This window comes from Cucurbita pepo, chromosome LG05, assembly GCF_002806865.2.
Source record: "Cucurbita pepo subsp. pepo cultivar mu-cu-16 chromosome LG05, ASM280686v2, whole genome shotgun sequence".
NCBI classification, from domain to species: Eukaryota; Viridiplantae; Streptophyta; class Magnoliopsida; order Cucurbitales; family Cucurbitaceae; genus Cucurbita; species Cucurbita pepo.
In genome coordinates this window covers 4,723,542-4,750,836 of record NC_036642.1, presented here as the reverse complement: position 1 = coordinate 4,750,836, position 27,295 = coordinate 4,723,542, and the positions used below count along the sequence as shown (strand labels likewise).

General features: G+C 36.0%; 5 protein-coding genes and 1 long non-coding RNA gene across 8 annotated transcripts in view; 1 reads left to right on the top strand and 5 right to left on the bottom strand.

The window, feature by feature from the left end:
* Positions 1-2,622, top strand: part of LOC111795954 (ubiquitin carboxyl-terminal hydrolase 9-like) — an 11,416-nt gene extending 8,794 nt beyond the window's left edge. The window contains exons 11-14 of the mRNA XM_023678603.1: positions 147-295; positions 1,007-1,498; positions 1,593-1,863; positions 1,975-2,622. Coding sequence (XP_023534371.1) covers positions 147-295; positions 1,007-1,498; positions 1,593-1,863; positions 1,975-2,091 — 1,029 coding nt within the window. The 3' untranslated portion in view covers positions 2,092-2,622. The remainder of the gene's footprint in view (positions 1-146; positions 296-1,006; positions 1,499-1,592; positions 1,864-1,974) is intronic.
* LOC111795973 (granule-bound starch synthase 1, chloroplastic/amyloplastic-like) overlaps positions 1-11,563 on the bottom strand; it is a 23,252-nt gene extending 11,689 nt beyond the window's left edge. Inside the window, exons 1-14 of one of the 2 annotated variants that reach the window (XM_023678637.1) lie at positions 11,393-11,562; positions 10,473-10,842; positions 10,303-10,383; positions 10,111-10,209; positions 9,937-10,026; positions 9,483-9,546; positions 9,289-9,389; positions 9,074-9,183; positions 8,744-8,987; positions 8,493-8,669; positions 8,219-8,410; positions 7,987-8,073; positions 7,761-7,889; positions 7,552-7,675 (exon numbers count right to left, since the gene is read on the bottom strand). In XM_023678637.1, coding sequence (XP_023534405.1) covers positions 7,559-7,675; positions 7,761-7,889; positions 7,987-8,073; positions 8,219-8,410; positions 8,493-8,669; positions 8,744-8,987; positions 9,074-9,183; positions 9,289-9,389; positions 9,483-9,546; positions 9,937-10,026; positions 10,111-10,209; positions 10,303-10,383; positions 10,473-10,835 — 1,854 coding nt within the window. In that variant the 5' untranslated portion in view covers positions 10,836-10,842; positions 11,393-11,562 and the 3' untranslated portion in view covers positions 7,552-7,558. Of the gene's footprint in view, positions 1-7,225; positions 7,676-7,760; positions 7,890-7,986; positions 8,074-8,218; positions 8,411-8,492; positions 8,670-8,743; positions 8,988-9,073; positions 9,184-9,288; positions 9,390-9,482; positions 9,547-9,936; positions 10,027-10,110; positions 10,210-10,302; positions 10,384-10,472; positions 10,843-11,392 lie in introns of those variants that run through there. The other variant, XM_023678638.1, reaches the window with a different exon arrangement.
* LOC111795993 (glucan endo-1,3-beta-glucosidase 11-like) lies at positions 3,056-6,914 on the bottom strand. Its single transcript, XM_023678665.1, has 3 exons — positions 6,315-6,914; positions 5,091-6,199; positions 3,056-3,819 (listed from the first exon to the last, which is right to left on the bottom strand). The coding sequence occupies exons 1-3, from the start codon at positions 6,373-6,375 to the stop codon at positions 3,751-3,753; spliced, it is 1,239 nt and encodes a 412-aa protein (XP_023534433.1). The 5' UTR covers positions 6,376-6,914; the 3' UTR covers positions 3,056-3,750.
* A 1,751-nt stretch (positions 11,564-13,314) lies between the features above and the next one.
* LOC111796052 lies at positions 13,315-14,213 on the bottom strand. The gene is made up of 2 exons (XR_002815274.1): positions 13,901-14,213; positions 13,315-13,800 (listed from the first exon to the last, which is right to left on the bottom strand). It is a non-coding gene; the product is annotated as an uncharacterized LOC111796052 (long non-coding RNA).
* A 969-nt stretch (positions 14,214-15,182) lies between these two features.
* On the bottom strand, positions 15,183-18,419 carry LOC111795986. The gene is made up of 7 exons (XM_023678655.1): positions 17,966-18,419; positions 17,449-17,860; positions 16,995-17,157; positions 16,649-16,825; positions 16,486-16,569; positions 16,244-16,325; positions 15,183-15,965 (listed from the first exon to the last, which is right to left on the bottom strand). The coding sequence occupies exons 2-7, from the start codon at positions 17,775-17,777 to the stop codon at positions 15,517-15,519; spliced, it is 1,284 nt and encodes a 427-aa protein (XP_023534423.1). The 5' UTR covers positions 17,778-17,860; positions 17,966-18,419; the 3' UTR covers positions 15,183-15,516.
* Positions 18,420-20,463: 2,044 nt separating this feature from the next.
* Positions 20,464-25,076, bottom strand: LOC111795995 (beta-1,6-galactosyltransferase GALT31A-like). 2 transcript variants are annotated; one of them, XM_023678667.1, is made up of 11 exons: positions 24,594-25,076; positions 23,291-23,396; positions 23,160-23,218; positions 22,807-23,018; positions 22,664-22,727; positions 22,505-22,577; positions 21,576-21,696; positions 21,382-21,469; positions 21,169-21,294; positions 20,982-21,091; positions 20,464-20,785 (listed from the first exon to the last, which is right to left on the bottom strand). In XM_023678667.1, the coding sequence occupies exons 1-11, from the start codon at positions 24,695-24,697 to the stop codon at positions 20,637-20,639; spliced, it is 1,212 nt and encodes a 403-aa protein (XP_023534435.1). In that variant the 5' UTR covers positions 24,698-25,076; the 3' UTR covers positions 20,464-20,636. The 2 variants fall into 2 exon arrangements, with proteins under 2 accessions (XP_023534435.1, XP_023534436.1); XM_023678668.1 differs by having other exon boundaries at positions 23,291-23,442; positions 24,594-24,666.
* Positions 25,077-27,295: the final 2,219 nt, after the last annotated feature.

Sequence of the window (27,295 nt, the reverse complement as noted above, 5' to 3'; positions counted from 1 at the left end):
TTTTTTTTTTTTTTTTTTTTTTTTTTTTTTTTTTTTTTTTTTTTTTTTTTTTTTTTTTTTTTTTTTTTTTTTTTTTTTTTTTTTTTTTTTGTTGTTGTTGTGTGTGTGTGTAGTTTTGACTGAAGTTCTAAAATTTTCATTCTTAGGTTTATGATCACAAGATTTACCGATATTTTGATAACCCTCTTGAATTTTTGGCCTCAATTAAAGATGAAGAGTATCTAGTTGCCTTTCGCCTTCCAAAAAGGGAATCTGGAAGACCAAAGCTAGAGATCATTCACAGATCGGTGGAAAAGTATGCTTCCTTGTAATATTCTATTTATGTAGTTGTCTGATATGAAGCATGAATTTTAGCAAGCTTTTAAGCCCACTTTGCTGCCTGACAATTTGTCATTCTGGACTCCGTAATTAAGTTCATGTTTTGCTTGCTCCTTTTTGCTGTACAGGGCTGTCTGAGTAATTTCTATATCTCTTTTATTGGATTTTTGTAAATGATGAGAAATAAAAAGTATTCATCGATGGAGACAAACTTAATGCCTTGGGTAGAGGGAAGATTAAACCCACCATCACCAATGATTGCCTTTGGAGAACCAACCTCCAGATGAGTTTGATCAAAGAGTGTATCTAGTTGCAAAAGATCTTCTATAGATTGCTTCAGTTGGAACACTGCTCTAATTGAAGGTTAAAATACCGTTCCTTGGAAATGAAATCACGCTGAATAAGTGGCTAAAAGTCTCCTCATACTTGATAGTGTGACAGCAAACTTTGAAGCTTCCACATACCAAGAGAATGTTACTTGCAAATCGTGATCTTTGTGGTCCATTCAATATTTTGGTATTTCAAACAAGAAAGTGATTTTTTTTTTCTATATTGATTCTCGTGTGTTCAATTCTGGTTCTTATATGGTAGAAAATACATTGGTACTTGTCAGTTAGATATAGTCACTCTGTACTAATATTTATCTTCTTTTTGCTTGAATATTATTAATGTGGCATTTGGTATGTAGATACTCAACAGACCATTCGAAGGGCTTGGAGAGAAAGCTTTTCGGAACTCCTTTAGTCACATATCTGGGAGAAGAGTTCCATAGTGGAGCTGACATAAATGCAGCTGTGTCTAAGATCCTCTTTCCCTTGAGAAGAACATACTCTTCAACTGTATCTCATAGTCAGTCTGTTTCTAGGAGCCAGTCAATGGACAATGAAGTAGAGGAGACATCTGAAAAAGAGTTATTCTTTCAACTTCTTTTAACCGATGCTGGGGGTGTGAGCTGCAAGCCAATTGGTAAGGATTCTGCTATAAAACATGGTCCACTTATAAAGGTTTTCTTGGATTGGACCGACAGAGAACGTAAACTATATGACGTGGGCTACATCGAGGATCTTCCTCCTGTTCACCAGACAAGATTCATGAAGAAAACACGGCAGGAAGCAACCTCTTTATTTTCATGCTTGGAAGCATTCCTGACTGAAGAACCTTTAGGTCCTGATGATATGTGGTAATATGATGTTCCCTCATATCCAAAATTTGTAGTGGCTCTAACCATATTCTAGTTTGTCTCATTCTCAATCTTAGATTTCCACTTTTTGCAGGTACTGCCCTGTGTGCAAAGAACATGGACAGGCTACAAAGAAGTTAGACTTGTGGAAGTTGCCAGAGATTATTGTGTTTCACTTGAAACGTTTTTCGTACCGCAGACACCTTAAAAGAAAACTCGATACCTTTGTTGATTTCCCTATTCACAATCTTGACTTGAGCAAATATGTGAAGAGCAATGATGGAAAATCTTACTTATACAATCTATATGCCATTAGCAACCATAATGGCGGTCTTGGCAGAGGGCACTACACTGCATATTCAAAGGTACAGGATTTAATTTTTCTTCTTTCTACGTATCCCTGAGCAATAATTGTGTTCTTGGTCTTATTAATTTAAATTATCTTTTTGTGTGATGGCTGTTTTTCATATATCCAGTTAATCGATGAGAAGAGGTGGTACCACTTCGATGACAGTCACGTTGCCCCGGTCGACGAAGAAGAGATCAAGACATCGGCTGCTTATTTGCTGTTCTATCAAAGAGTTGAAAAATGAAATTGGAAAAAAGCATCACAAGCCCTCCACCAGAAATGGATATTATGACTCTGGATTGTGCTGTTTCAGCTGCGTTCCGGCTGCTACAAGAAAGCTTAACTTTTCATGGTCAAGCATTAATGAAGGCCAATCAAAGGGAGAAATAGAATAGTTCAAACGAGGAATTCTACAGTTTGGAGGTACATAAAAGCGTCCTACAGTTTAGAGGTACATAAAGGCGTCCTACAGTTTAGAGGTACATAAAGGCGTCCTACAGTTTAGAGGTACATAAAAGCGTATATTCATCAACTCTTTGAGATAAATTTTGTTGTGTGATTAGGTAGGTCGTGTAGATTTGTAGCAAATTTGCCTCGAATGGCAAAGTGGTGGCTGCCATTCATTTGTTGTTAGCTGTTACCATGGTGGCTGCTGACCATTTACTGTTGTTACTGATTAACTCAAGGAAATTTTTAGTGTAATGCAAAACTTAGGCCAACCCTTTCCATTGACATCATTTTAAATCACAATTGAAGCTCTCTCTGAACGTCTAAATATTTTTTGTTTCTGAAATTGAAATGGGTGAACTGGTAAATCTAGGTTGGCTGTTCAACATCTAATAATAATAGACATTTCTTTGTAGACTATCTGTAAGATCATTAGTCGATTTACAACAGCATCTTCGAAAACTGTGGCTATCTATATAATCATAATGTGTGTGCTTATTTGGCCATTTCCAAATCCCAACTGTCACACTACTCCATTAGATACAAATACTTCCATATTCAGTTGGATCTTAAATTCCTATTTAGGGATGAAACTTTTGTATTCCCATTGCTATTCTGGTAAAGAAAAACTAAAAAAAATCAGTAAATCAATGAAAATCTCAAAAAATTCCAACTAGAATCAACCATGAGGGGTGGAGGAGATAGAAATGCATCAAAAAGAGAAATTAAAAGAATTCCATCCACCAGATTTGCCCAACGACGACCCCAACTGAAAAATTATTAATAACTAAAAAAAATAAAAACAGGATAAAAAAAGAGAGATGGAGATGGAGATATTGACAGATCAGATCCAGCTGAGAATATCAAATAGAAATGCAAACAAAAATGGAAATGACAAATTATAAACAACTTTTTCTTTTGTCACATGGCTCTGTCAGTTGTTTTGTTGTTCGACCCCACTCCATTGGGTAACTAGTGGTAGATTCAACAAACTTTCCAATCATATGGTTACTTTTACGTTGTGAAATGCTTGACAATATAAGAGGTAAGCAAAAAGATCAGACAATAGCAAAAGTCAGAATATTGGCACTCGAGGATATGTCCTAAACGGCCTATAGGGGCAATGTTCACTTAAAAATTGAACAAGATTGAGTATTTTGTCTCTCACTTAGTTATCTGTTTTATAAATTATAAGAAAAAAGGCTTCCGTTCATAATTTCCACCTTTGTTTGCAGTAAAGCAGAAGCCGAATAACATATGTAATGGCCACATACAAAAGAATAGCAAAAAGAAAGGCAGAGACATACAAGGAAAGGAACAGAATATTTACCTTTTCCCAAAATCCGACTCTGCCTCTTATTCTCTTTAGCATTTTCCAATTCTGATTCTGATAAATGAAATAAATCCAAAGCATCTTTAGGAAACATACACTGAAAATACAAATAATCTCCTAAATTCAAAGTAGCAACTTGAACAGCATCAGATACAGGCACACTGAGAAGAATCCGAGACAATGGCTTCTCTCCTGCCACCAAAACATCACCACTGTTTATCAGTCTCCACTAACAGTCGTCGAGCAAACAGCGAAATTAATGATCTTATGTACCAGCAAGTTAATCAAATTTATCTAATCACTTAATTTGGTTTTCCACAGTGGCAGTGCATTGCATAGAGGAATCTTGCAAGAAAAGTTTTGAGCTTGAGGTCATTTCCTTACCAACTTGACTTGAAAGCTTGAGCTTCCAAAAGAAATTGGAATGTTCTTAACAAAAAGGAGCTAAAAAAAAGTAGAGAATATTGCACATTTATCTTCTACTGCCAAGGTAAAAAAATAAGCATAAAGACGAACTGTGTTCAGGACCACGTCAAAGGGAATGGGGATATGCATATGGCTGCAACTTAATGAAGAATCCAATGAGTTGCAATTGGGCTGATGCATCCATGTGCTCCCACCAATGATCAATCACAAATATGGCCCCCACTCAACTCTTTACAATTCATACTCCCATTATGAAATGGTAGATCCTCAATTTTGAAGTTTGTCTCTATATAATTTAGGAACACTAAAAGCTACCATTAAAATTTATAGATCTAGATATAAAATTAAATTAAATTTTAATCTTTTTTAAGGATCTATTATATATAAAATTGAAAGTTCAAATACCTCTTAGACAGGTTTTGGAATATCCCAAAATCCAAGTCACTTCAGGAAAAAGGGTGCCAGAATCCTATTTACCAGGACTGAGTTAAGGAAGTTATTGGGCTTAAGGCTGGTCTAAGTCACGAATATGAGGTCACCTAAAAGATTAGAGAAATTATGCAAACAGCACAGAGTGTAGACAGGTTCGTTGATTTAAATTTATCAGGCTCGTTGGACTTGTTAAAACTAAAATTGAGAGAAAAATTGGGCTTGGGGTTTAAATGTTTTTAGTTTTCCCTCAGCTCACTTTCTTCTTCTTCGTGTTTCAATCGTCTCCCAATAGCCTTCTCTCTCTCAAATTCTTGCCTCTCCCTCCCTCACACCTCTGATCTCTTTCTCTCTATCTCTTGCTCAACAACAGTCCCTCACGCTCAAATTTCCCTCTTGCTCGATTCCCTCTTTTCTAGTTGATGTTTGCCCTGGGTTGTCTCGGTTGGAGTGCCATCATTAAAGGAAAGATTATGGGTATAAATAAAGAAAGCCCTAGCTTAACCCTATGCTTGTTTCTAACTTTGTCACTTTATGAACCCAACGCAAATCAAGCAAAAAAGATAATAATCATTAAGAAAACAATGAAGGTAATGGTAAAAATTTACCTTGGCGGAAGAAATGGACAAATAACCAGTGGAGGTAGTGGGAAATCCCGGTGGCGTAGGTTGCACGTCGGAAGTTCCGGAAGTGCCGTGAGTCCCGTTTCCTACGGCGTCGTTAATGGAAAATCCGAGCTGATACACCGGCGTACCATCAGGCTTAAAAAGTCCATAATTCCTCTCCGAAGTTGGTCCAGGCTTCATATTCTCATTAAACAAAGCAAACACATAAATATTGAGGTCCGAGCTCGGCCTCAATGGCGTCCCCTTCTTCTGACAGATGAACTTGAGTAGGTTCCCATTGTACTTCTTTGCATTCTCCGGAGTCGCACCGGCCTCATCTTCGTCTCCCTTCGACGGCCATCCGGTCTCCGAGATGTGAACAGGAAGCTTCTTGTAACCAACAGCGGCGAGCGCATAGTAAACCGCGTCGATCTGTGCGAACAGCATGTTTTCGTAGTGAAGATTCGAGCCAGGATCTAAAATCCCTTGGTTCGGTTGGAAGAGGACGAAATCAAGCGAAACCTGCTTCGGATTCGCCTTGTAAGCGAAGTAAGGATACGCATTGATCAAGAACGGGGAGCCGATCTTGACATGGAAGTCCAAGATTGGGACCAAACAATCAACTAAATCCCTACGGAAGACTCCGGAGGAAGGCGGATACGAAGTTTCAAGTATAGCCAAAGAATGCGCCGTTGTGACGGCCACCTGCTTATCTAGCCCTAGATTCACGAGCGCCGTGTGCACGCTCTGCATCGCCGGTAGTAAATTAGCACTGAGTGAAGTGTCGTTGAAGGTTAATACCTCATTACCGACGAAGATTGAAGTGATTTTAGTGCCAGGCAAGTACGCTTGAACATTATTCTTCACCCACTCTTGAGCACAAGCTGGATTCTTCATTTTGGCCAAGTACTCATTTCCAAGTCCGACTATGAACTCCACGCTCGTATTAGAAAATGCGCGAAGAACCTTCGGACTCGCATCGTACAGCTTCACCTTCGTAGCTCCAATCGCTTTCACCAACGGAATTACATTCTCCGGAGCAGGAAGATTGTTCGCAATCTGACCGTAGTTCACTCCAATTGAACTCACCATAACAGGCAGTAACAACAAACCTTCACAAAACAACAAGTTCAAGATACTCTCAACTGAACAACACTCCACAATTTCACAATAATCCACATCTTAAACTAACAAAAAAAAGCACAAGTTCATGAAATTCCAGATCACCTGAAACCAGAAGTAGAACGAACGAACCGCATTGCTCGAACCCGAACCTTCTCAGCTCCATGGAGCTTGAAACTTCAGTAGCCTAAAAGTGGAATTCAAAGGCCGAAAATGCCAGTCACTGCACTGAAGAGTGAGAATGAGGAGCGATCTGGAGGCAGAACAGAAACGCCGTCGTCGGAGTCGGTTGCCGGAGAAGTCGACGGTGAACTGTCGGCCGGTGTCTGGTAGGAGAGTGGACAGAGAGTTGAGTGTGCGGCGGAAGTAAGGTGAAGAGCCGTGCGGGTTGTTGTCATTTGTAGAACATTGATTAAAAAAAAACAAAAAAGGGGAAAAAGGAAAAAAACAAAAAGTGTTACCTGTTCGTTTAAACTTTTTGTAATAAACTTCACAATTTAGTATAATTCGTTTTTATGAGTTTTATGTATTAATTTTCATCAACTAACACCTAAAATAATCATTTATTAAAATATGATTAATCCAACCTGAAGCTTCTAATTTAGGAAATTCAAAATGTTTGAATCTCATTAAATAATGCAACTTCAATATGTATCCAATTTAACAATTAATTCATTTGAATTACAAGTCATGAAGTTGTCCATTCCCTCCCCTCTCCCCTCTCCCCTCACCTTCACCTCACATCTCCACATGATGCCTTGATTCCTTTGCATCTCCATGTCTTGTATATCATCACATTTATCTTTTGGGAATCAGTCACAAAAGGGTTCAACTCCCTTATAACCTAATGGCCTGTTTTTAAATCAATGAACATTGAACCAACAACTAACATCAACCAACCTGTATGATATATATTTTTCAAATTTTCTACTCCACCCCATCAAACATCATTCTATCTGCAAGCAATTTTCGATGCTGGCCTTTTTAAGTCGAAAGAATTAAATTAACAAGTGGCAAGGAAAAAACTAGGAGATGCATTATACTATATCACATACATACTCCATAATAACAAAAGATCAAAAGCTAAAAACAAAATTTGCAGACGTAGTTTATTTTCCAATTCTTTTTCCTTGGCGGAATACAATAAATACAGGGTTCTACCTGTCAACCGTCATGTCCTGAGGAGCGGCCATCAATTGGAGGGGAGAGCCATTTCACCTGCCTGCTGTTTGGCAGCTGTGGATATGCTCTGAAGGATCAAATCTCACTGCTTTACCACTTCCCTCTCTTCATATCCACGTCCATTACCAATTATTAGCCCTATACTAAGAGAAACTAGAAAAGTTTTCTCAAGGAGTGGCAACGTTTTCCTTGGCAAGAGGAGCGATTTCCTCCCCTTCAATTCCAGGTTGACTGTTATCAACTCCCAAGCTCAACAGCAATTTTTCCCATAGCTTGGCTGGCCCCTGCATAAATTACCCAAAACAGCGACATTGTTTCACATAACATGATCTGGTGATGAGAAAGGCTATTTATTTGTGATGAAATTACCTTCCAAGAGAAATCTTGAGCCATACAGTTCTGTCTCATTTCTTCAAGGGCAGCACTGCCGTAGAGTGCAAGGGCTCTTAGTACAGTTTTAGCAATTGCAGCTGCATCGGCTGGATCAACCGTTTCACACTGGAAAACCACCACCAGGTTCCAATCACAATATGCAACATGAAATCCAAGAGAAAACGAAGAACAAAAAGGAAGCATATGACGGGGATTTACTTACTTCAACACTGAAAGCACCCATTTGGAGCCCTGTATAACCGTCAATAACAGTGTCGGCAAGTCCACCAGTTGTGCTTACCAATGGAATCTGTAATTGTAACGTATTAACATTTTCAAGCTACTGTGATAGATGTGCCAACAAAAGTTGGATAACTGTCAGAAAGTTCCAAATCTGTAAACTGTAAAGTAGTTGGGAAGATAACTGTATGTATAGGAGATTCTTGGTGACTTACTGTCCCATAAGGCATAGCTTGCAACTGGATGAGACCACAAGGTTCAAATCTACTAGGAATGATCAAGAAATCAGCTGCAGCATTTATGAGATGCGCTAAAGGAACGTTGAATTTTGCCACCCCTCTAGCTTTGTCAGGATATTTTATCTCTAGCTCTTCAAGCTGTTTCTCTAAGTACTTCTTGCCAGTTCCCTAGCAGAAAGAACATGGAAATCAACTTTTATCCAAATACAACAGTAATTTGGCAAAATAAATAAGGTACATATATACGTACAAGGACGACCAATTGAACATTTTCATCAATGAACGTTGGAATAGCTGCTGATAGGATATCGGATCCCTTTTGCTCCTCAAGTCTACCAATAAATCCTACCAAAGGGATGTTCCTGTCAACAGGCAATCCAACTTCTGCTTGAAGAGCTTCTTTCAAAAGAGCTTTTGCTTCCGTAACCTGAAAATGAAGACTGGTTAAGAATTTTTTCAATCAATATAAAAGAAAAATATGAACCCTATCAGTTAACTTACAGCTTCAGCATTGAATTTGATAGGAATGTATTTGTCGGTGGCAGGGTTCCACTCCTGGACATCCATACCATTCAATATACCAGTAACCGTGGTCAAACGGAGACTGTTATCCAATTCAACACCCCGCTCAACTCCAGAAACAAGCTCCTGAGCGTAGTATGGACTAACAGTCAACACTCTGTCAGCTTCCAATATTCCAGCCTTCATCCAATTAATTTTTCTTCCCTTCACAGGTTTTTCATACCTAGAAACCAATATTGCTTAGGACGTATCGGAAGAATGATATTTTCTGAGATGCAGGTTAAATGGAAAGTAATTGATGGCACTCACCCATCAGTAAAGTCAAAGGAACTCTTGAATTGATCAGGCAGATTCAGGAAGGAAAAGTCTGAGAAAGCAAATCTGCCTTGGTAAGCAATGTTGTGAATGCAGAAAGCGACCTGTTAGCATTTAAGAGTACGATATCAGAACTTGTAATTTTTATGGTCAATAATGATGCTAACGAGTTGACTGAAACGGAGAATACAAATTTGGCACAAACATACCTTGGCACTTGAATAAATTCCCCTTGCTTGATACATGGATTTTAAGTAACATGGAAGAAGAGCTGTGTGCCAATCATTGGCAACGAATACAACATCCTCCCCTGCGATGATTAGCAAAGCGCATTATCTTTCTGAATCATTCCCGGACTATTAACAATTAATTTGAATCACTGGGGAAAAATTAATACACATACCATATGGTCCTGAAAAGTACTCGCTGCTGTTCAAATTTAGAACCAAAGGCGCCAACAGAGCAGCCTGATGAACACAGGTATTCAATGGTTAAATGTATAATAGATGTTCAAACACTAGAAACCATGTCTCTCAGTGAAGTAAATGAAGACCTAGAAAATAGGGTACTTTTGTGCATGAACTACTTAAAAACGTCATTGACTAAATGAAATTTAAAAAAGAAAACTCTTCAATTTTACGAAATGGCACTCAATGAAATTTAACTAATTAGATTCTATAATTCCATTGGTTGTCTCTATATGACTTTGATGGCAATGAATAGAAACATAGCTTGAACAAGAAAAATCATATGGAGACAAAACAAGGAAAATGTATATATTTTTGTTCCTACTATCCCGCTCCTCAAGGCTGAAAAAAAAAACGATCTGCAAGTAAAAGGAATATAAGATTAGTCACCTGGCACAATAAGCTAAATCGCAACTGATTGTCCTCATAATCCACTCCTGCCTTAGGCCCATATAGTTTAGATCTAGTTTTGCCCCAAACCTGCAGAGATCCTCAATACAAAGCATCAGAAGAAAGAAACAGGCAGAACCATCTATACAGACTGCAATGCGGAATTCACATTACCTTTTCTAGAAACATTGGGTGATCAACAAATACTCGATCAACTCCTCGTTTGTAGCAATGGAAAAACCTTACATTTAAAGTTTGATCTCCAACTGGCATCTGGTCACGTTCATTAAAAAATATCACAAAACTGTTACTTTGTCCCATCCCCACAAAAGGTGTTGGTTTTTTAGAGATGAGAAACTTCTTTACCTCAACTGTTACGTTAGTGTCCCAAGCATCTTTATACTGATCATAGCGAGGAGCTATTGTCATGACACGATGTCCTCTAGCCTAAAAGATAAAAGTAGACAATAATTCAGGCCGTAGCAGAAAGTTAAGACAAAATTACATCTGAAAATGAATCGAAAACCTTCACGTACAGCCAATGCTGGAGGCAATCCTCCAAGAACATCACCAAGCCCACCAGTTTTGCTCCATGGAGTAACTTCAGCAGCCACAAGCACTATGTTCATCCCTTGTTCACACACAATTTTCCCAGCTGTTCTACAATTTCCATCAGTTTTCCTACTAGCAGTCCTGCAAACAGCACTCGAAGGGGTTTTCTTCCGCAGCATATCCAATTTGTTCAACGATTTCAATCCCTTGTGAGTTTCTACTTGGTTCTTCAGGCCAACCAGCGATAGGCTCTTTTTGGTCTCTGAAACCGAATGCCCATGACTTACGATGAGAGAACTCCTCGACACAGAGTTGGAACCAACAGTCACGGCTCCCATGGACGCCATCCTTGATCTGAAACAACATACAGAAAAACAGACTCAATTCAAGCGAATAAATTCACAAATAAAATGTCAAAATACGTAAAACTCCAATTACTTTGAGGAAAAATAAATAAATAATGAAATGATTGGTCATGCAAAGCAAGAAAACGTTTCAGAAGTCATCGAAATGAAGAATAGCATGCTTATTCTCGCTCAGACCGCTACCGTACAAACTAGTTTTCAAACGATCAAGGAAGAAGACGACGCAAACATAGATCAGAACTCCTTCGGAACAGGAACTCATCCACGAACAAGCATTAGTAAAAAAAAAAAAAAAAACAGACGATAGAGATGACCAATAACTTACCAAAGAAAGACAAAAGCAAGAGAAAATAGAAACCAGCAAGACTACCAGAATTCAAAAGCCAAAAAAATGAAAGGAACCAAACGAAACGATAACTGATCGCACTGAAAGAACGAAAATCGAAAGAAATGGCGGGAAACTAAAATGTCATGACAAAGCAGATACAATGGAGGAGAGTACTGAAGAAGAAGAAGAAGAAGATCGATTGATCACTCACCGGCAATGAACAAAGAAGGAAACAAAATGTCGCCTCCAGTCGAAACGTTAATGCTCGGAATCAAAGAGCACCTGAAATTGCAAGTCTCCGGAGGACCGCCAGTACTTGTAGGCTTTTCTCGTGGCTGAAACGTGACGAAGATTAAGTGGTCGGGCGTGTGAGCAAGCCCGTGAGAAGTGGGGCCATGGCATCATCATCGGGAATATGCTGAAAATTTTAGGTTTTTTGAGATATTTCATTGAAGCAAAACGACGTCGGAATGGCATGCTATTTAATAGCGGTTCGACTTGGAAATGGTCCCACTGATGGGACGCAATAATACATGAGGAACGTCCACTTGATTTTCTCTGTTTTTTTCTTTTTTTTTTTCTTTTTTTTTTTTTTTTAATTTGTGANTTCTTTTTTTTTTTTTTTTAAATTTGTGAATGGACGGTGGAGAATTAAGGCTAAAGTACCCCTTGCTTTCCAATTAAAAAAAAAAAAAAAAACTTAATAAACTATCTAAATTACAATTTCTATTAAAATTTAATTTAATCCTTATAAAAAATATTAAAATTAGTCTCTATGTTAGGGATTGTTTATTATAATATATCAAACAATAGTTACTGTTTATGAGATTTAATTTTATCAAATTTTAATTTAACTGAATCTTAATTTTAACGTTTATAAATATTAGATAAAATAGTTTTTAGTTAAACCCATAACGACAAGGTAATTTAGAAATAATAAATTAAAGAAATATTTATTATAAAATTTTCTTTTATTTCATGGTTTACAAATTTTCATTTTATTCTTTTTTTTTTTTAATTTCTAAAGTATAAAAAAATGTCTATTTTAATATTTTATTTAAAAAAATATAAACAGAGGTTGAGATTTAAGCGATTGAATCACCCAATTTGCAATAATTAACATTGACATGTCTCTCTCCCACCCTTGATTTTATTTTATTTTTCTCTCTCTTAATTATATCCTCTAATTTTGTCTTTCCTCTTCGTCTATATTATATATTTTACAATTTTTTTTTTTAAATTGGAAAGAAAAATAATTGCAGTGCCTGTAATTTAAGAAACACGAGAACGTGCCATGCAATTCATAAATGGAATGACACAATATACCAAACACAAATGGGAGAATTTTTTTCGGAAATTAAGAACAATGTGGCCAAACATTCTAGGTTGCGTGGACATTTTAAATTTTATTTTAATTTGTTTCTTAATCCAAGCAAGATTTGATGAGGAAAAAAATATCTACATTATTTGAGATAAAAATAATAGAATGGAATTCATCAAATAAATTAAACTTTTATAAAGTTAAAAGTATTCTAAATTCATATACAATATTATACCGATCACTTTAATAAATAAAAAATAAGAAAATATATGTTTTAAACGTGAGTTTAAATATGAAATTTAAAATTAAAAAAAGAAAGGAAAGAATAAAGATTAACTTTTGAGACTTTGTGTTAAAGAAATTCTTATCCCGTGATGTATGTTTCCTTTCCTTTCAAGGCAATGCCATTGCCGCTACCACAACTTTTCCACTTTTTTTATTTGTTTTATTTTCCTTTTTTTCTTTCCTTAGAATCATCCCATCCAATCCAAAATGTTTGGAATATACCCCTTCGTCTAACATAGATTCGAAATTTTCTAAACTTTTGTATTTTAGTAATGGTATTCAAACACTTCATTGAATATGGGTGAAGTTTGTGTGATTCATGGAATATTTGATTAAAATCCACGGGACGAAATTGGAGAATGATGTGTACAAGGCAACAAACAAAACTCATGATTCATGAATTCACTGTCATCATACACACACGACACACCAACTTGGGAGTTCCCCCTCCCTCCAAAAGGTATCAACTGATTTGGTGATTCCTCATGCTTCAGATTTCATTTAACCATTTTGTCTTCACCTAAAGATTTACAAATCCACGATCCGATCATTTTTACTCCATCAATTTAAAAATAAAAGCTTCTAAAGAAAATTCTTCATATTCTCACACACACAGATCATTCAATAATGAATTTCAATTCAAACTCCGTTACAGACAAGAGCAACTCGCACAAAATCTCTTGATTTTCCTTTTTTCCATGACTTCTCGAAGTCAAGTAAAATCACTCCACAAATTGTAAAAAAAACAAAATCTCTCTTTCTAATAATCATACTGGAACTGAATACGATACGCAAAATCTTGATAACAAAAAAGAAAAAAAGACGACGACGATTAAAGAGACGAAGCGAAGAACGAGAACGGTCCCCCCTAAGGGTTAAGGATTGTATTATCTATGAGCAGTTACCAAAGTCTCAATGAATTTCAATCCATCGAACCTCGGCGCAAACTTCTCCTTCTCCGATGACGAATCCGAGCCGCAACCTCTGTTCGCACGAGAATCCGAAACGAAGCCCTAAAAAACACAATCCGCCAAATCAAAACCAGATTAGGCCATGAAAAATCCTCGAAGTTGTAAACAGAACATTCAAAATCGAAGGCGATGAAGATTATACCTCTAGAGAAGGAGGATAAAGAGCGAGGTCGCGATCTCCACTAGAGGACGACGAAGACGAGGAGAAAGCCATGGTCGAGGCTGCGAGGACAGAGGCGAGCAACGTGCAGGTGCCTTTCATGGTTCGTCGGAGCAGGTGGTGGACAGGTCGTACGAGGGCGAAATCCGACGAGTAGCCGGATCTCGGCCGACTTGAGGGAATGGAGGAAAGGATCGACAATGAAATTCTACACAAGCGGCGCAGCAATTGGGGGGGAGAGGGGAGGTCTCTTTTTTATATTCAGCGGCTCGCGTGTTTTCATGTGTATAAAATTTGACGATTTTTCACATTTAACAGAACTGAATTGGGATTTAAGATCCGCTCTTCCGCTTAGTTTTGCAGCTACGTTCGTTCTACGCCGTTCATTCACTTCGTATCTCATGGACCCCACTTCTCCACGTGGCGCTTTTATAATANAGTTTTTAAGCAGTACTTTTACGAGAAGCATTTAGTGTCTGCTCGTTGCTGTCTCTCTAACATCTTTATCCTTCCTCTGCTTTTGTTTTTGTATTTGTTTTTTTAGTTTTAATTTTTGAAATGGTATATATCTTTTATTGAATTTTATTTTTTTTTATTAAATATCTATTTGTCTGGATTCAATTAATTAGTAAACATCTTTATCACTTATTAACATCTTTGATCACTTATTATAGTCTCTAAAATTCAAAGGGTTGGTTGTTTATGTTTCGTCTGTGAATTTGTGGTAAAATAAAATAAAATCAAAATATTTACCATTTCATTCCAATTTAAAAACTTTAAAACTGAAATTCAAAATTTGATATATATAAACCCAAAAGGGCTCATGTGTGCCATTTTTTAGTGATTAAAAAAAATCCATTTCTAAAATAATTATTTATCATTGTGAATTTGATAGTTCAAAATATATATAAAAAAGAACAATAAGTTGATTTGAATATTTTTTTTAATATGTTTAAGGTTTAGTGAGTTTAGATGGTGTGAAGTGATTTTTATATAATTTTTTTAAAATAAAAAAACACTTAAAAGAAAATATATAATCTATCATCTAAAAAAGTACTTCAACGATGTAGAGAGAAAACATAATTATATTGGAAAATTAAAAGAATAAAATTTACAATGATTTTAGATGATATATCAAATTTTTATTTAATTATATACTAAAATTGCGATCCCAACACGATCAATTGACACAACTAAGTATTAATCATCAATCCAGGGATCGGTCTCAAATCTACCCAATCGTAAAGAAAAAAAAAAAACATTCTTACAATGAGCAAGTAAATATATTACTTCGGATTCTTCGTTCTCGTATATTGGAGAATCGGGACTAAAGCTAGTAAGAGATGGCCATAAAAATTAAAAAAAAAAAAAAAACAGCTACCTAACATTGCTTCTTACTTTCCCCTACTCATTATTCTACAAACACTTCCACTCCAAAATAACAGGAAGATGAGGAGATGGGAAAACAAAATACAATCATACAATTCTACTTTCCCCATTCCAAATCTTCTTTTTACAACTCAAGAGGGTTAAAACAAAATTACCACCTTCAGAACTTTCGTCAAAGCTGAAGCTGATTACGGGCTTCTTTGCACCGATCATCTCTTTCCGATGTTCGAAAATCTCCGAGCAACTCCGAATACAACTGCTTTCGTTAAGAGGCCGTGGTCGAGAGTACAAGCAAGGGCAATCGCTCCACCCACCATAAGAAGCTTTGGAAAGTTCTTCCCTGCTGCTGCTTTTTCAGAGGGCTCCAACCTTTTGTTCACCTCTGTGGGATCATCAGATGCATCTTCTTCTGAGCATCTCAGAAACTCAGTACTCACTTTTGTGTTGATATTCCCCATCACTACACACTTCGAAACCGGGGCCTCCGTCGCTCTATGCTTTTGATACAAACGTAACGCGGGATCCATCTTCTTCACAGCTCCCCACATCCCCTGCCTCACTCCAAGCTTGGCAATTTCCCATGGAATGCCCATGTCTTCGTAGTGAAATAGCGACACCTCACATGCACTTAGCTGCCCGTTCCCCGTTTTCGACTCCACTGTTCCATATACAAACTCTTTAGTTGCAGTAATTGTATCAAAAAACCAATTCAAAACTCAAAGCTATGGAATATGTAACGGTCCAAGCCCCTAGCTAGCAGATATTGTCTTTTTCGAGCTCTCCCTTTTGAGCTTCCACTCAACGTTTTTAAAGAATGTTTGATGTAGCATCTCACCGCCATCCAAAAAATTGTATAGTGAACGTTGAAGCCAAGAGAGTAGGAATTCTACTTGTTCAACATATTAAAATAAACAAGACGACGAAGAACTTAGTTACCTGCACGGATGCACCAACTCGAGTAGTAGAGATCGACACGTTTTAGCTTGTTTTGTCTAGGTACTGAGGAACAAGGCACACCCTGAATCAAGAGAAACCAAGAAAATCTATTATTTCCTGAAAACCAAGTGTTTACAACATAGCAAAAGACTTTAAGGGTTGATTACATCAAAGAATTAACCGAATCGCGAAGAACAGACAAACATGGAAAGATAGTACTACACCAGTATAGTATGTCTTACCTTTGTCACACAGTAATATGACTGTCCCGATTCCCAAATTCTTCGTCCGATCACGTATTCTCGATTACTACAGAAGAAAGGGAACTGCACAGACATAAAAACAATGAGAAAACAATACAAATAAGATTAAAAGATAAGGGTGACAGAAACAAGCTTCACTCACCTTGCGCACCCAGTGGACTGTCATGGTCCCTGTGGTAGGACACTCCTCCAAAGTTTGAGCATTTACAAGCATATCATCCCATTTCTGTCTAAATTCATCATCCCAAAAGAAATCCCTCACCATCTGAGGTGTTGCATCCTCAAAAATCGTTCGGCTTCGATACTGCGGTGGCCCGGTCTGGCAAAACAACCATAATAACACACCTCAATATGCAGATACTCATAACAATTGTCTTCATCAAACATTCAAGAACTTTTCACTAATCATAATGCCAAATTCGTTCAAAACAAAGAAGGTCTATAAACACAAGAGAATATAGTAATGTAATGGATAGCTTGCTGTGTACCTCAGGGTCTCTCCGCCATGCTTGATAGCTCATGGTAGCAGTAGAGCGATCCATCATTTGAATCCATGAGGCTCCTCCATCTTTCTCCTCAACAAGCCTGTATAAATGCTTTAAATCCTCCTCAGTTAACTGGGCTCGATTTTCGCCTTCGAGTTGTGATGAACTGTGATTAAGAATGTGTTAGAGATTAAACATATCATAACCTATTCTCAAAACTTTTAGAGCAGATTTTAGTATCCAATAGTCACTCGTCTAGTTTCCTTAGAATTTCTAAGCTCGATATGTTGAGAATATGTCTAGAAAACAAGATTTCCATAACCAATTAGCTTAAATATTCAGACTGAATGCTACATGAACAAGTGATAAAGGAAACCCAGAAGTTTAAATCAAACACAAAGTCACAAATAAACATCAAATTCAAGCATCATCGTTGCTATAATTGAAAGCAACAAACCTAGAGAGGGCGGTGGTAGGTGGGTCAAGTAGAACTTCTTTTTCATCCACACAATTTGACATCAAATTCAAGCATCTGGGTAGTTGAATCTTCACCAAATTCAAGCCAGAAATTGATCCAACAGAGCAAGACAACAGATTGTCCTTCAACTTTGAAGAATGGAATAAATCACTACCGAAATCCGCCCATTTAGGTTTCCAAATCCATCCCACCAACACCCCCACAATAATCCCCACCCACAAACGAACAATGAACATCAAAATCTTAAACGCAAAATCGTAGGCAGTTGAAGCCTCCGCCGCCTCCAACAAGAACGAATCCACCGCCATCAGCTCCCAAAGTCAAAAAAACGAAACGACCCACAAAGCCAAATAGCGAAGAAAACACAAGGAGCGAAGGAATTGGGTGAGGGCTGCCAATCGCGAAGACCAAATAGAATCAAACTACTGAGAAACGGAGTAAGAAACGGAAATATATAATGCAATCATTATAGCACAATGAAAGAGAGAAAGAATACCGGGATTCGGGTATAATTTTACCGAGATTCGGATATAATTTTCCGCCCCTTTTCCCTCTTTCTCTGCGAGGGGCGAAACAGAAGATCAGAAAATGGATAAGAATCCAGAGATAATCGGTGAAAAGAAGATAAACTCCTCTAAGAGCCAGATAAATTTCTCGGGTTATAGAGAAAATTTGGGGCCAAAACAGATTCAACTCTAAATATCTCCCCCTCGTTGCTTAAATATAGATAAACAAAAGAAAGGGTTCTCTCAAAATCACAAAAAGAATCAATGAGTTTGGCCGAACTTGGAATCACGCTGAAATGGCAGATGGGTATGGTCGGTCGCACTCTAAATCGCCATTAAAATGCCCAAATACCAATTTCGAAGACAGCGATCGGTCGCGTTTTTGTCACCGCGTTTGCATTTTTCACGTTTGAAACTTTTCTTCTCTTCTTCTTCTTCTTCTTCCTCGTTTTCAACTCTACGAAAAATTTGACTAAATTTAAGGGTCCATTAGTGGGTTTTCGGTGCATTAACAAAGATGGGATTTGTGTACCGACCGGATACTAAGATAATGGTGTAATTTAATGTCGCTAAAATTGAGAATTGAATGTCCTACTTTTATCCATTCAAATGCTTAATCCTTCAATTTTGAATAGAATTAGCTATTTGGTCACAAATGTGTTGAAACTGTGCTTCTAACCTTATTTGAACATGTACATTATTTATTTTATTCTACAGTTTCGTTTCCACTTTTTCATGCTATATCAAATTAGTCAAAGTTTTATATTACGACATGCCACGTGGAATTACATTGGGTCAAAATTTTACTTTGAAACTTTGAATGCAATCCCGATATAGCTACAAACTATTAATAAATAAGTTTGTTAATCTATTTCAAAGTCATAACCCCTTAAAATGAGGCAAAGAAAATTATATTTTTGTCTGCAAATATTAATTCTTGATGACATATTCAAAGCCAATTACATATTTTTTTTTTAATAATTTAATATGACATAGGAAGAGAATCTAAATATTAATACGAATAAAAATAATAATTTAAATTGAAAATTGCTTTATATATATTTAAAAAGAGCAACCGATTATTATTTATAGAAAAAAAAAAAAGAAATAGTGAGTTTGACCTATGAAAGTAATTAATTTAATATTAAAGGAAGAGGGTTGGTGGAATGCTAAGTTGTCACATTGGATATGAATTTGTAATTAAATATTAATTGGACTTATTCTTCATTCTTTGGACAAATCACAACTAATAAACTCTATTTTTATTTTTATTTTTATTTTCATTTAATCCTTTTTATTTTTGCATGCAAAACACGTGTTGAGATCCATAATTGGGGGAAGCATTGGTGTTTCTTTTCAAGAAAAAACACAATTTTAAGAACACTATTGCCTCATTTGAAAAATTAATAATAATAATATACCGAACTATTTCTAATTTATTCGTTGTTTGTGAGTTTGACACCCGAGAAAAGGAGGGATACAGGAGTGAATCATATATTTACCTCTGAAATTAATAATTTTTCTAAAAATTTGATTTGATTTTATTTTTTTTCAAAGGGTCAATATTCCAGACTTGAAATGAAAATCTTGAACTTATTCGTGGTCGCAACTCAACTGTTTATTAATTAATTAATTATTATACTGATTTTCAAACCTCAGAATTTTGGTCACTTTCGCTGCTTCTTCCACCACGAAATATTTATTTCGGCTATGAGGAAAGAATAATATACACGAAACTATACATATATTTAAATTAAATATTTTAGACACCACTAGGTAATTATTTGTTGTTTTTTTTTTTTAATTTTATAATTAGAAATTATTTAAGTATTAGTCCAATGGTAAAAATAAACAAAAATATAATAAAAATTAAAAACTACTTTATAGTTTTTAAAATATATTTATAAAATAGATAACAAAATCTATGAATCAAATTAGTAGATAACTTTTCTTCCGTAACATTCAAGCTAGAATGATTCAAAGGTAAAATACAAATCGAGTATTACTTTTTTTCAATCCAAGATTATGTTACTAAATCAACAACTTAACGAGAGAGCATGCACTACTAATAAAAATCAAGTAGTCTCGATGTGATGACTTTTTTTATTAACCTCAATTCAACCTTATGACCTACTAATAGGAATGCATATTTTAATTAATTGAATTGTGTTTATATTAACGTAAATGATTACGATATCACACCGACGTCTCGAGTTGATTATTGGATTGGATGTGACCCACAAAAACCAAACCAAAAAGAAAATGTACTACCGGCCATACATATGTCTCTGTTTCAAAGGGATACAGAGCACAGCCAAGCAATGCCACAAATTTTGGGTCAAAGATTTAGCAATGGCGACGCCCTCTTCCGCCTAACATCTTTTTGGGGCTTTCCCACCTTCTTCTTCTTCTTCTTCAACATTCTAACATTCTAACTATTACCGTTCTCGAGAAAAAATTGTTAGAATATTGAACGAAAAGTCGAGGATGATTGAATAATAGCTTCAAACCATTAAATTAATCAACACCCACTGCCATGAAATAATAAATAGGCAAAAATTGGGCATGGGTTTGTGAGTATCAGTTTTGTGTTGATGGTACAAACAAATATTCTACAAATATACAAAGACAAGAAATAATGATATCAAATTCAAAGGGCTTCTAAAAACTGGTATGCCAAATAGCTTCATCGCCTTCCCCACACCTCTGGTGTACCTCCTCCATTCTCTCCACTGATTTGCAAATGCCACTGCAACTCCAATCAAATGATGCAGCACAAGGATTCCCTGCTTGAGCCTTCCACTCACAGTCTAAACCCACAGTTCAACCAAATTCAATCACACATTTCATTATCTAGAATCGCATTCAAATCCATTCAACAAAACTTTTGGTATTTGAGTCAGCTTTGATGAAACGAAATGCGATATTAACTCGTTTTTCGACATGATGAATTGAAATTTTGAAACGATCGAGTAAGCGAAGCGAAGGGAAAAGGTATCGTCTTACCGAGTGGAGTGCCACAGCAGAGGTTCCTATCATCAATGTGTTCCACATCAAGACCAATGAACCATGAACCCAGAGAAACATCTTCATTTGCATATCTATGTAGTATGGGCCTAGACAAGAAGCAAATTCTTCTTGTAAGTGCTCACACCAAATTACTCTAGTGCCAAGAGAACACCTATGAACTTACTTATTAACTGAAATGTAGGTAGCCAAATCTTTGGAGATCGCATAAATTTGCCCGGTTGCATGTCGAAAGTACTTGTTGCCTTCCTCGCCAAATTTCCAGTATTCAGGTTCGTGGTACTTAACCCCTCTGCAAAGATATTACCGAGTTAGTATTTGATCTAACATTCCGGGAAGTAACATAACATTCGTGAGTACACAGTGTTTAATTGCTTACTTTTGGGCAAGGACTGGCCCCGACTTCATGCAACCAAGATAAACGCGAGGCTTCGATCTATGACGAGCCAAAGTAGAACCAACCATACCTGTGGAGAGCAAGGGGAGGCATCACTCAGCATCCCACCCTCAACATAAACACACACGCACCACTCGTACATAGAAGCAATAATTATCGAATGTGAGAACACTAACCGAGATTTATGTGAACATCGTCGTCAACTTTGATAAAGAAATCTGCATCCCACTTAGCAACCGCGGTTGAAAAGTATATTTGAGTTTTCGAGGATAATTCGTGATATCCTTCTATGTGATTCTGTAGGAAAGCAATCCAAGTTTAAGTACACTTGATTTGTTGCACAACTAATGCATTATTTCAGACAGTAACTCAAGAAACGACGTGCTACAAGATTCGTTCAGTATTAATAAATAGCATTGTGAAAAAACTTGTCACATCCTCGCAAGTCGGGACGCTACACCCATGCCTCAATCTACATATAAAAATTCTAGGGTCGCCCATAATTATTAAAGAATTTACTCCACACGCTCAAGCAGCACGCTAATGTTCTCCTCACTTGGGATCTTCTGTAGATCCTAGCATAAATCTGTCCTCATTTCATCCACTACAACTTCCAATAACTCCTCAACAGAACCAATTTCCCCCTCCATGTTCTTCCCTTTTGGCATTGCTAGAAATAATTTGCTCTTACACCAAAGTTACTAGATGTGAGATCCCGCATCGGTTGGGTAGAAGAACGAAACATTCTTTATAAGGGTGTAGAAACTTCTCCCTAGCATACGCGTTTTTAAAAACCTTGAGGGGAAGCTCGAAAGGGAAAGTCCAAAGAGAACAATATCTGCTAGCGGTGGGTTTAGAATAGACAAACATTAGTACGGGGAATTTACAAATCTTTCCAAGCATTCGAGATGATTAGACTTCCCCTTCTCTCAATTCTCGTTGTCCTTTGCTAGCTTATTTTGATTATTAATATCAGTTAATAACTGTAACTAACAAAATGAAGATTAATTGAACCCATAAGAACCTCGCCAATTGCCGACAGTAACTAGCTCTCTCTTCCCTCTCCTCGCATACATGAAATGCACATCTATTAACAGTAACATACCAGTCTTAGGAAATCCTTGTGTTGTGCATCCTCTGCATCGACTGCACGATCCAACACACCACCAGGAGTTGCACTGAGAACCAGAACACATTAAATTAACTATTACATTATGAAACATGAGATTTTGCAGCTCATTGCATGCATTTATAACAACTCTACCTATGTCCAATGACGAAGCGCATTATAATTCCCTTCTCCACCTCCAGCTTCCTTAAATTTTCACCTAAAAATTAGATATAACCATGTGTTATAAGGAACAAATTTGTTTCAGTTGTGACAGAATGACTATATTATGGTTAAACCTTGAGGCATCCATGTTTCTCTGATAGAGTCTCTTCGCTTTCTGCTGCTGAAGGCCGTAATGATTCCCATAACAAAGAAAACCTTTGGCCGCTCCTTCAAATTCTTGATTTCGGGCTCTGTAACCATAGGAGATCCTTCGTCATTATTTGCTCGAGAAGCTCTAGCTGCAGCTAGCTGCACCTCCAACGATGAGATTGTTTTGTCTAATGTCCTGAAAAACTCATGCCATAATATGCTTCAAACTTAGGACGGCTCAACAATTAATTGTGAATCATGAAATTTGAGATATGATTACAAGGGAACAGCTAAATTTCTTCAACATCACATAGACAGGCAAGAGACTGAAACTTACATGATAACATCATGGGTCTCTGATACCCGAGAAAGTATGTCATCCTGTAGGGAAGCTTCCTGTGACACGAACAAAGTCATAAAATATTGTTGTAAAGAAAAATAAGTAACATTTATTATACTCTAACTTGCCTTCTTCTCACAATTAACAATAGGCTGAGAGGTTTTTGATTGAACTTTCTCTAAAGACGCCTCCTCATTTGTTTCGACTGGATCAGGCACAGGCACGGCCCAAAACCTACAAGACAATACAAAAAAAATCAACCAACCAACCAACTTCATATCTAAATGGACAAACTTTTGATAGCATGAAGAAGATACTGGAAATATGAATCTTTGTAATAATAATTAAGAATATGCACAATATCATACATGAACAGTTGGTAAAGATTAATTCTGAATTCGTTACAACGGAACGGAGGAACTCTCATGGCACAAGGAACTCACTCAATTGATTTAAACTCGCCAAGACAATCTTTACTTATCGCACATAAAACACGAGCATTACCTAAGAGTCTAAGACTATCCCCTTAAAAGAAAAGAAAAAAGAGAACCCATATTGCAGTTCTTTCTTCTGGATCCAATTTTAAAGGCTTTAAAAGTCAGTGAAACATAATGAAAGTTATCCATGTTCACATGAAGGATCTACTGATTAAAGTCCTCACATCTAGCCCTTCCCCATTTCCTTAGCTCGGCCAAAACGAGAGAAAGAAGCACAAAAGAAGTACATGAAACGATAACGAGACCATGGACGGTTTAGAGCGCTTCATTGCAACAACAGGATTGCCCCTCAGATTTCTTTTCGATCAGTACCACCAATTTTTTTAGTAATTCTTCCATGAAATTGTTTCCTAAAGAAATCAGAGCCAATGAGGAATCAAATCCAAAGTTGTTCATTGTATTCACAAAGGCACATCAAAATTCATCCCAGCTTTAGAAACTTGGTACTCTATTTTCAGGATCAGTAACAAAAAGATTAAACTTGATACTAACAATGTAACAATCCAAATTGATAGGCTTTTGGTATACTAGATCTCGAAAGTTCACAAAACCAACTTTTCAAGCCAATGCCACGATCAGAAAGAGTTCTCATAGCTCTCACACTGTTCTAACTAGTTTACATCTAAAGCTAAACGAAGAAATCAGAAACAGGAATCTGCTGCAATTGGCCAAGAATTTGCTAATCAGGCAACACCAAAAGATCCAGCCCCAGGAAGCCCAGAGATCAAAAGGAACACACAATGCCTCCAAAAATCAAAGTACCCATGCAGCCTAAACACAATTTCAAGCATCCGATCAGGCAAATTCCCCAAAAGAACAGCTCAAGAACAGAGCCCACTACCCTCGGTAAAAATGGCAACACCCATTACCCAAAATCAACAAGAAGATTGCATTGAATACAAGATCTCAGGCACAAAAGAGACAGAGAAAGTACCTGTCAACAACAAAAATACCGAAGAAGAAGCTAGCAATGCAAAATAGAAAAACCCATCTGGGAGAGAAGCCATTGGTGGCCTTGTGGGGTCTGCTCAGACCCATTAGAGCCCAGAAGCTTCCAAAACTCAACGAAACGCGTCCAGACTATTCTCTTGAGATTAGCCTCAGAAAGAAGAAGCAAAGAGAACCCATGAAACAAGAAGAGACGAGAAGCAACAAAATCAGAAAGAGGGTTCCGATTGTGGTGGGAATATGGGAATATAGGAACCTGGAAAATGATTTTTCCTTCGCAGCTCTGTTCTGGGCGAAATCGAAATGGTAAAAACTGTTGGGATTTTGAATAATTTTGATTAATCTGGAATCATTGCCTCACGGGAATGTAAAAAAATTGGTATATTCAAATGGAATTGGACTCGGGTCTCTGCTAACCCCACCAAGTCACCTACTCGTCGCCGTCAAGGTCAAGCGGTGTCTAAAGCACCAGCAGATGTATTAATTTTGATTTTGGGGTCTTTTTCTCTGCATCTTTTAAGGATGCTTTTCAATTATAATTTCATACATCCATTTCTTTAGCTAAATTACAATAAATAGAAAAATATTTTCCCACAACAATACACACTGCCAAATTAAAAATACAAACTTTAAGTATGACATCAAATCATAATTAAATAGTTTTCTTTTTAGAGAACCCATTTATTAGTAATTTAATTAAAAATATAGACTTAATTTTAGATTTATTAATTTATGTAAAAAATAAATTATACTTCCTATTTTTAGAAAAAGAGAAATTTTTGTTTTTTTTATATATTTTGATTAAAGCTTGAGGCTACATATAAAGTGTAGCTCACATGCAAGTGAGTGGATAAAAATAATAAATAAATAAATAAATAAATAAGGAAAGAGAGAGAATTTTTTTTTTTTTTTTTTCTTTCTTTCCATAAAATTTTTAAATATTTAATTTTGGGTCTCGAGAGACAGAATAGTTGCATTTTGTTTTTCAAGGTTGCCCATATCTTGTAAAGAAAATATAATTTTTCCATTAAAATAAAGAACCATATAATAAAATAAAATATATAGACACATTAATAACATAAATAATTTAATTCGTGTCACATTCTTATTTATGGGATAGAGGATATGTCGTTTTAGCTTAATATTTACATTTCCTATGTTTATACTCGCCTAAATATAACTATATAATTAATAAATGTCTAATAAAAAAAGAAATGGTCCATCATGGGAGAAATTAAAATCTTTAAAATTGATAAATTTATAAATAAATTGCACCACCAAAATGGGAGGACATTTACGTCATTTACTTAATTCAACAATAACAGAAAACGTGTGGTGTCTGAGGGTGTATGTGGACACACGTGTGAGAGAGAAAAAACACGAGACACGTGGCATCTACTTTTGCAGGCTGATTCATCACGGGTTTAAATTATTGTGGCCCCCACTCACCACTTCCGGTTTGATTTTCGTGTTGGATACTATTTGTATTTTGAGTTCAAATTTAAATTTTAGCTTTTTAATTTTAAATATCTACTTTAGTAACTTCTTAAATATTTAATAAAGTTGTGTGTATTTAATTATTTGATTCTCTGCTGCCAAGGTGGATCCCGATCATAAAATTTATGAAAAACTAAAATATATGGGCCGAGGACAAACAGTAGCAGGCCCAATGGACTTTCATTTTGTAGATAATGTTTTGTTGTCACTATTTTAAAAACATCATATGAAATTGTGTTCATTATAATTTGTTGCATATTTATATTAAATTTGAAAGTGTTGAAAAGGATATTTAGTATTAAATATGCCATATTTTTTTATTATAAGTAAATATCTAGATGTTTGACTCCTTAGCATAGATATCTTTCCATATATTTTTCTTCCCACTTATTACTCTTTTCATGTCTTTGTAATTTATTTGATTATAAATAACATAATTTTCACCTTGGTCGTTACAACAAACATTCTCAAAAACTAAATTCTAATTAACAAACTTTAAAATATTAATTGAGGTATGTAATTATACTTCCAAGCAATATAGGTTAAGAGAGACATTGAAAGTTAGGGGTGTACATGGTCTGAGTTGGGTTGAGAGATTCTTTTTACCCAACCAAAAGTTCGGTTGGTTGGGTTCGTAACCCAACCCAACCGTCGGGTTGGGTTCGGGTTGGGTTGTCAAAAAAAAATTTAAGTTTTATTTATCCACGGTTTATAATTATTCGGATACAATCACGTATAAAATATATTAAAAGTTCACAAATAAACACAAATCAATCTATAATTATTAAAAAAAAATCAATAAAAAACGAGTGAAAATTGTAACATACTAACTAGTTCAACATTGTCATAAAACTAAAAACAACGAAATACTGACATTTCTTAAAAATTGGTTAAAATAACAAAAATAATATTAAGGATAGATCATTAAGTTAAATAAACAATAAAGATAATTAGTTTAAAGGTATTGTATAACAAAAAAAACAAAAAAATATATAAAAATATTTTAATTGAAATATGTTTATTTAGATGTGATCTTAGATAATAAAAAAAAAAAAATTAAAAATATATAAATTGTGATATAATAACGCTACAACAAAATAGATAATAAATACACTAAAATTTAGAATATGCTTTAAAATTATATATATATATATATATATATATATATATATATATATATATATATATATA

Bases quoted from the DNA above. Each gene is read 5' to 3' on its own strand.
- LOC111795993 (XM_023678665.1), bottom strand. From the start codon at position 6,375: ATGGAGCTGAGAAGGTTCGGGTTCGAGCAATGCGGTTCGTTCGTTCTA. The intron at 6,200-6,314 runs GTGATCTGGAAT...TGTTTTGTGAAG, and splicing joins CGTTCTACTTCTGGTTTCAG to GTTTGTTGTTACTGCCTGTT. The intron at 3,820-5,090 runs GTAAATTTTTAC...TTTTGGTGGCAG, and splicing joins TGTCCATTTCTTCCGCCAAG to GAGAGAAGCCATTGTCTCGG.
- LOC111795986 (XM_023678655.1), bottom strand. From the start codon at position 17,777: ATGGCGGTGGATTCGTTCTTGTTGGAGGCGGCGGAGGCTTCAACTGCC. The intron at 17,158-17,448 runs GTTTGTTGCTTT...TCTTAATCACAG, and splicing joins CCTACCACCGCCCTCTCTAG to TTCATCACAACTCGAAGGCG. The intron at 16,826-16,994 runs GTACACAGCAAG...TTGTTTTGCCAG, and splicing joins CATGGCGGAGAGACCCTGAG to ACCGGGCCACCGCAGTATCG.
- LOC111795995 (XM_023678668.1), bottom strand. From the start codon at position 24,666: ATGGCTTCTCTCCCAGATGGGTTTTTCTATTTTGCATTGCTAGCTTCT. The intron at 23,019-23,159 runs GTAAGTTTCAGT...TGAGTTTTTCAG, and splicing joins GAGACCCATGATGTTATCAT to GACATTAGACAAAACAATCT. The intron at 21,470-21,575 runs GTTAGTGTTCTC...TGCTCTCCACAG, and splicing joins CGATGTTCACATAAATCTCG to GTATGGTTGGTTCTACTTTG.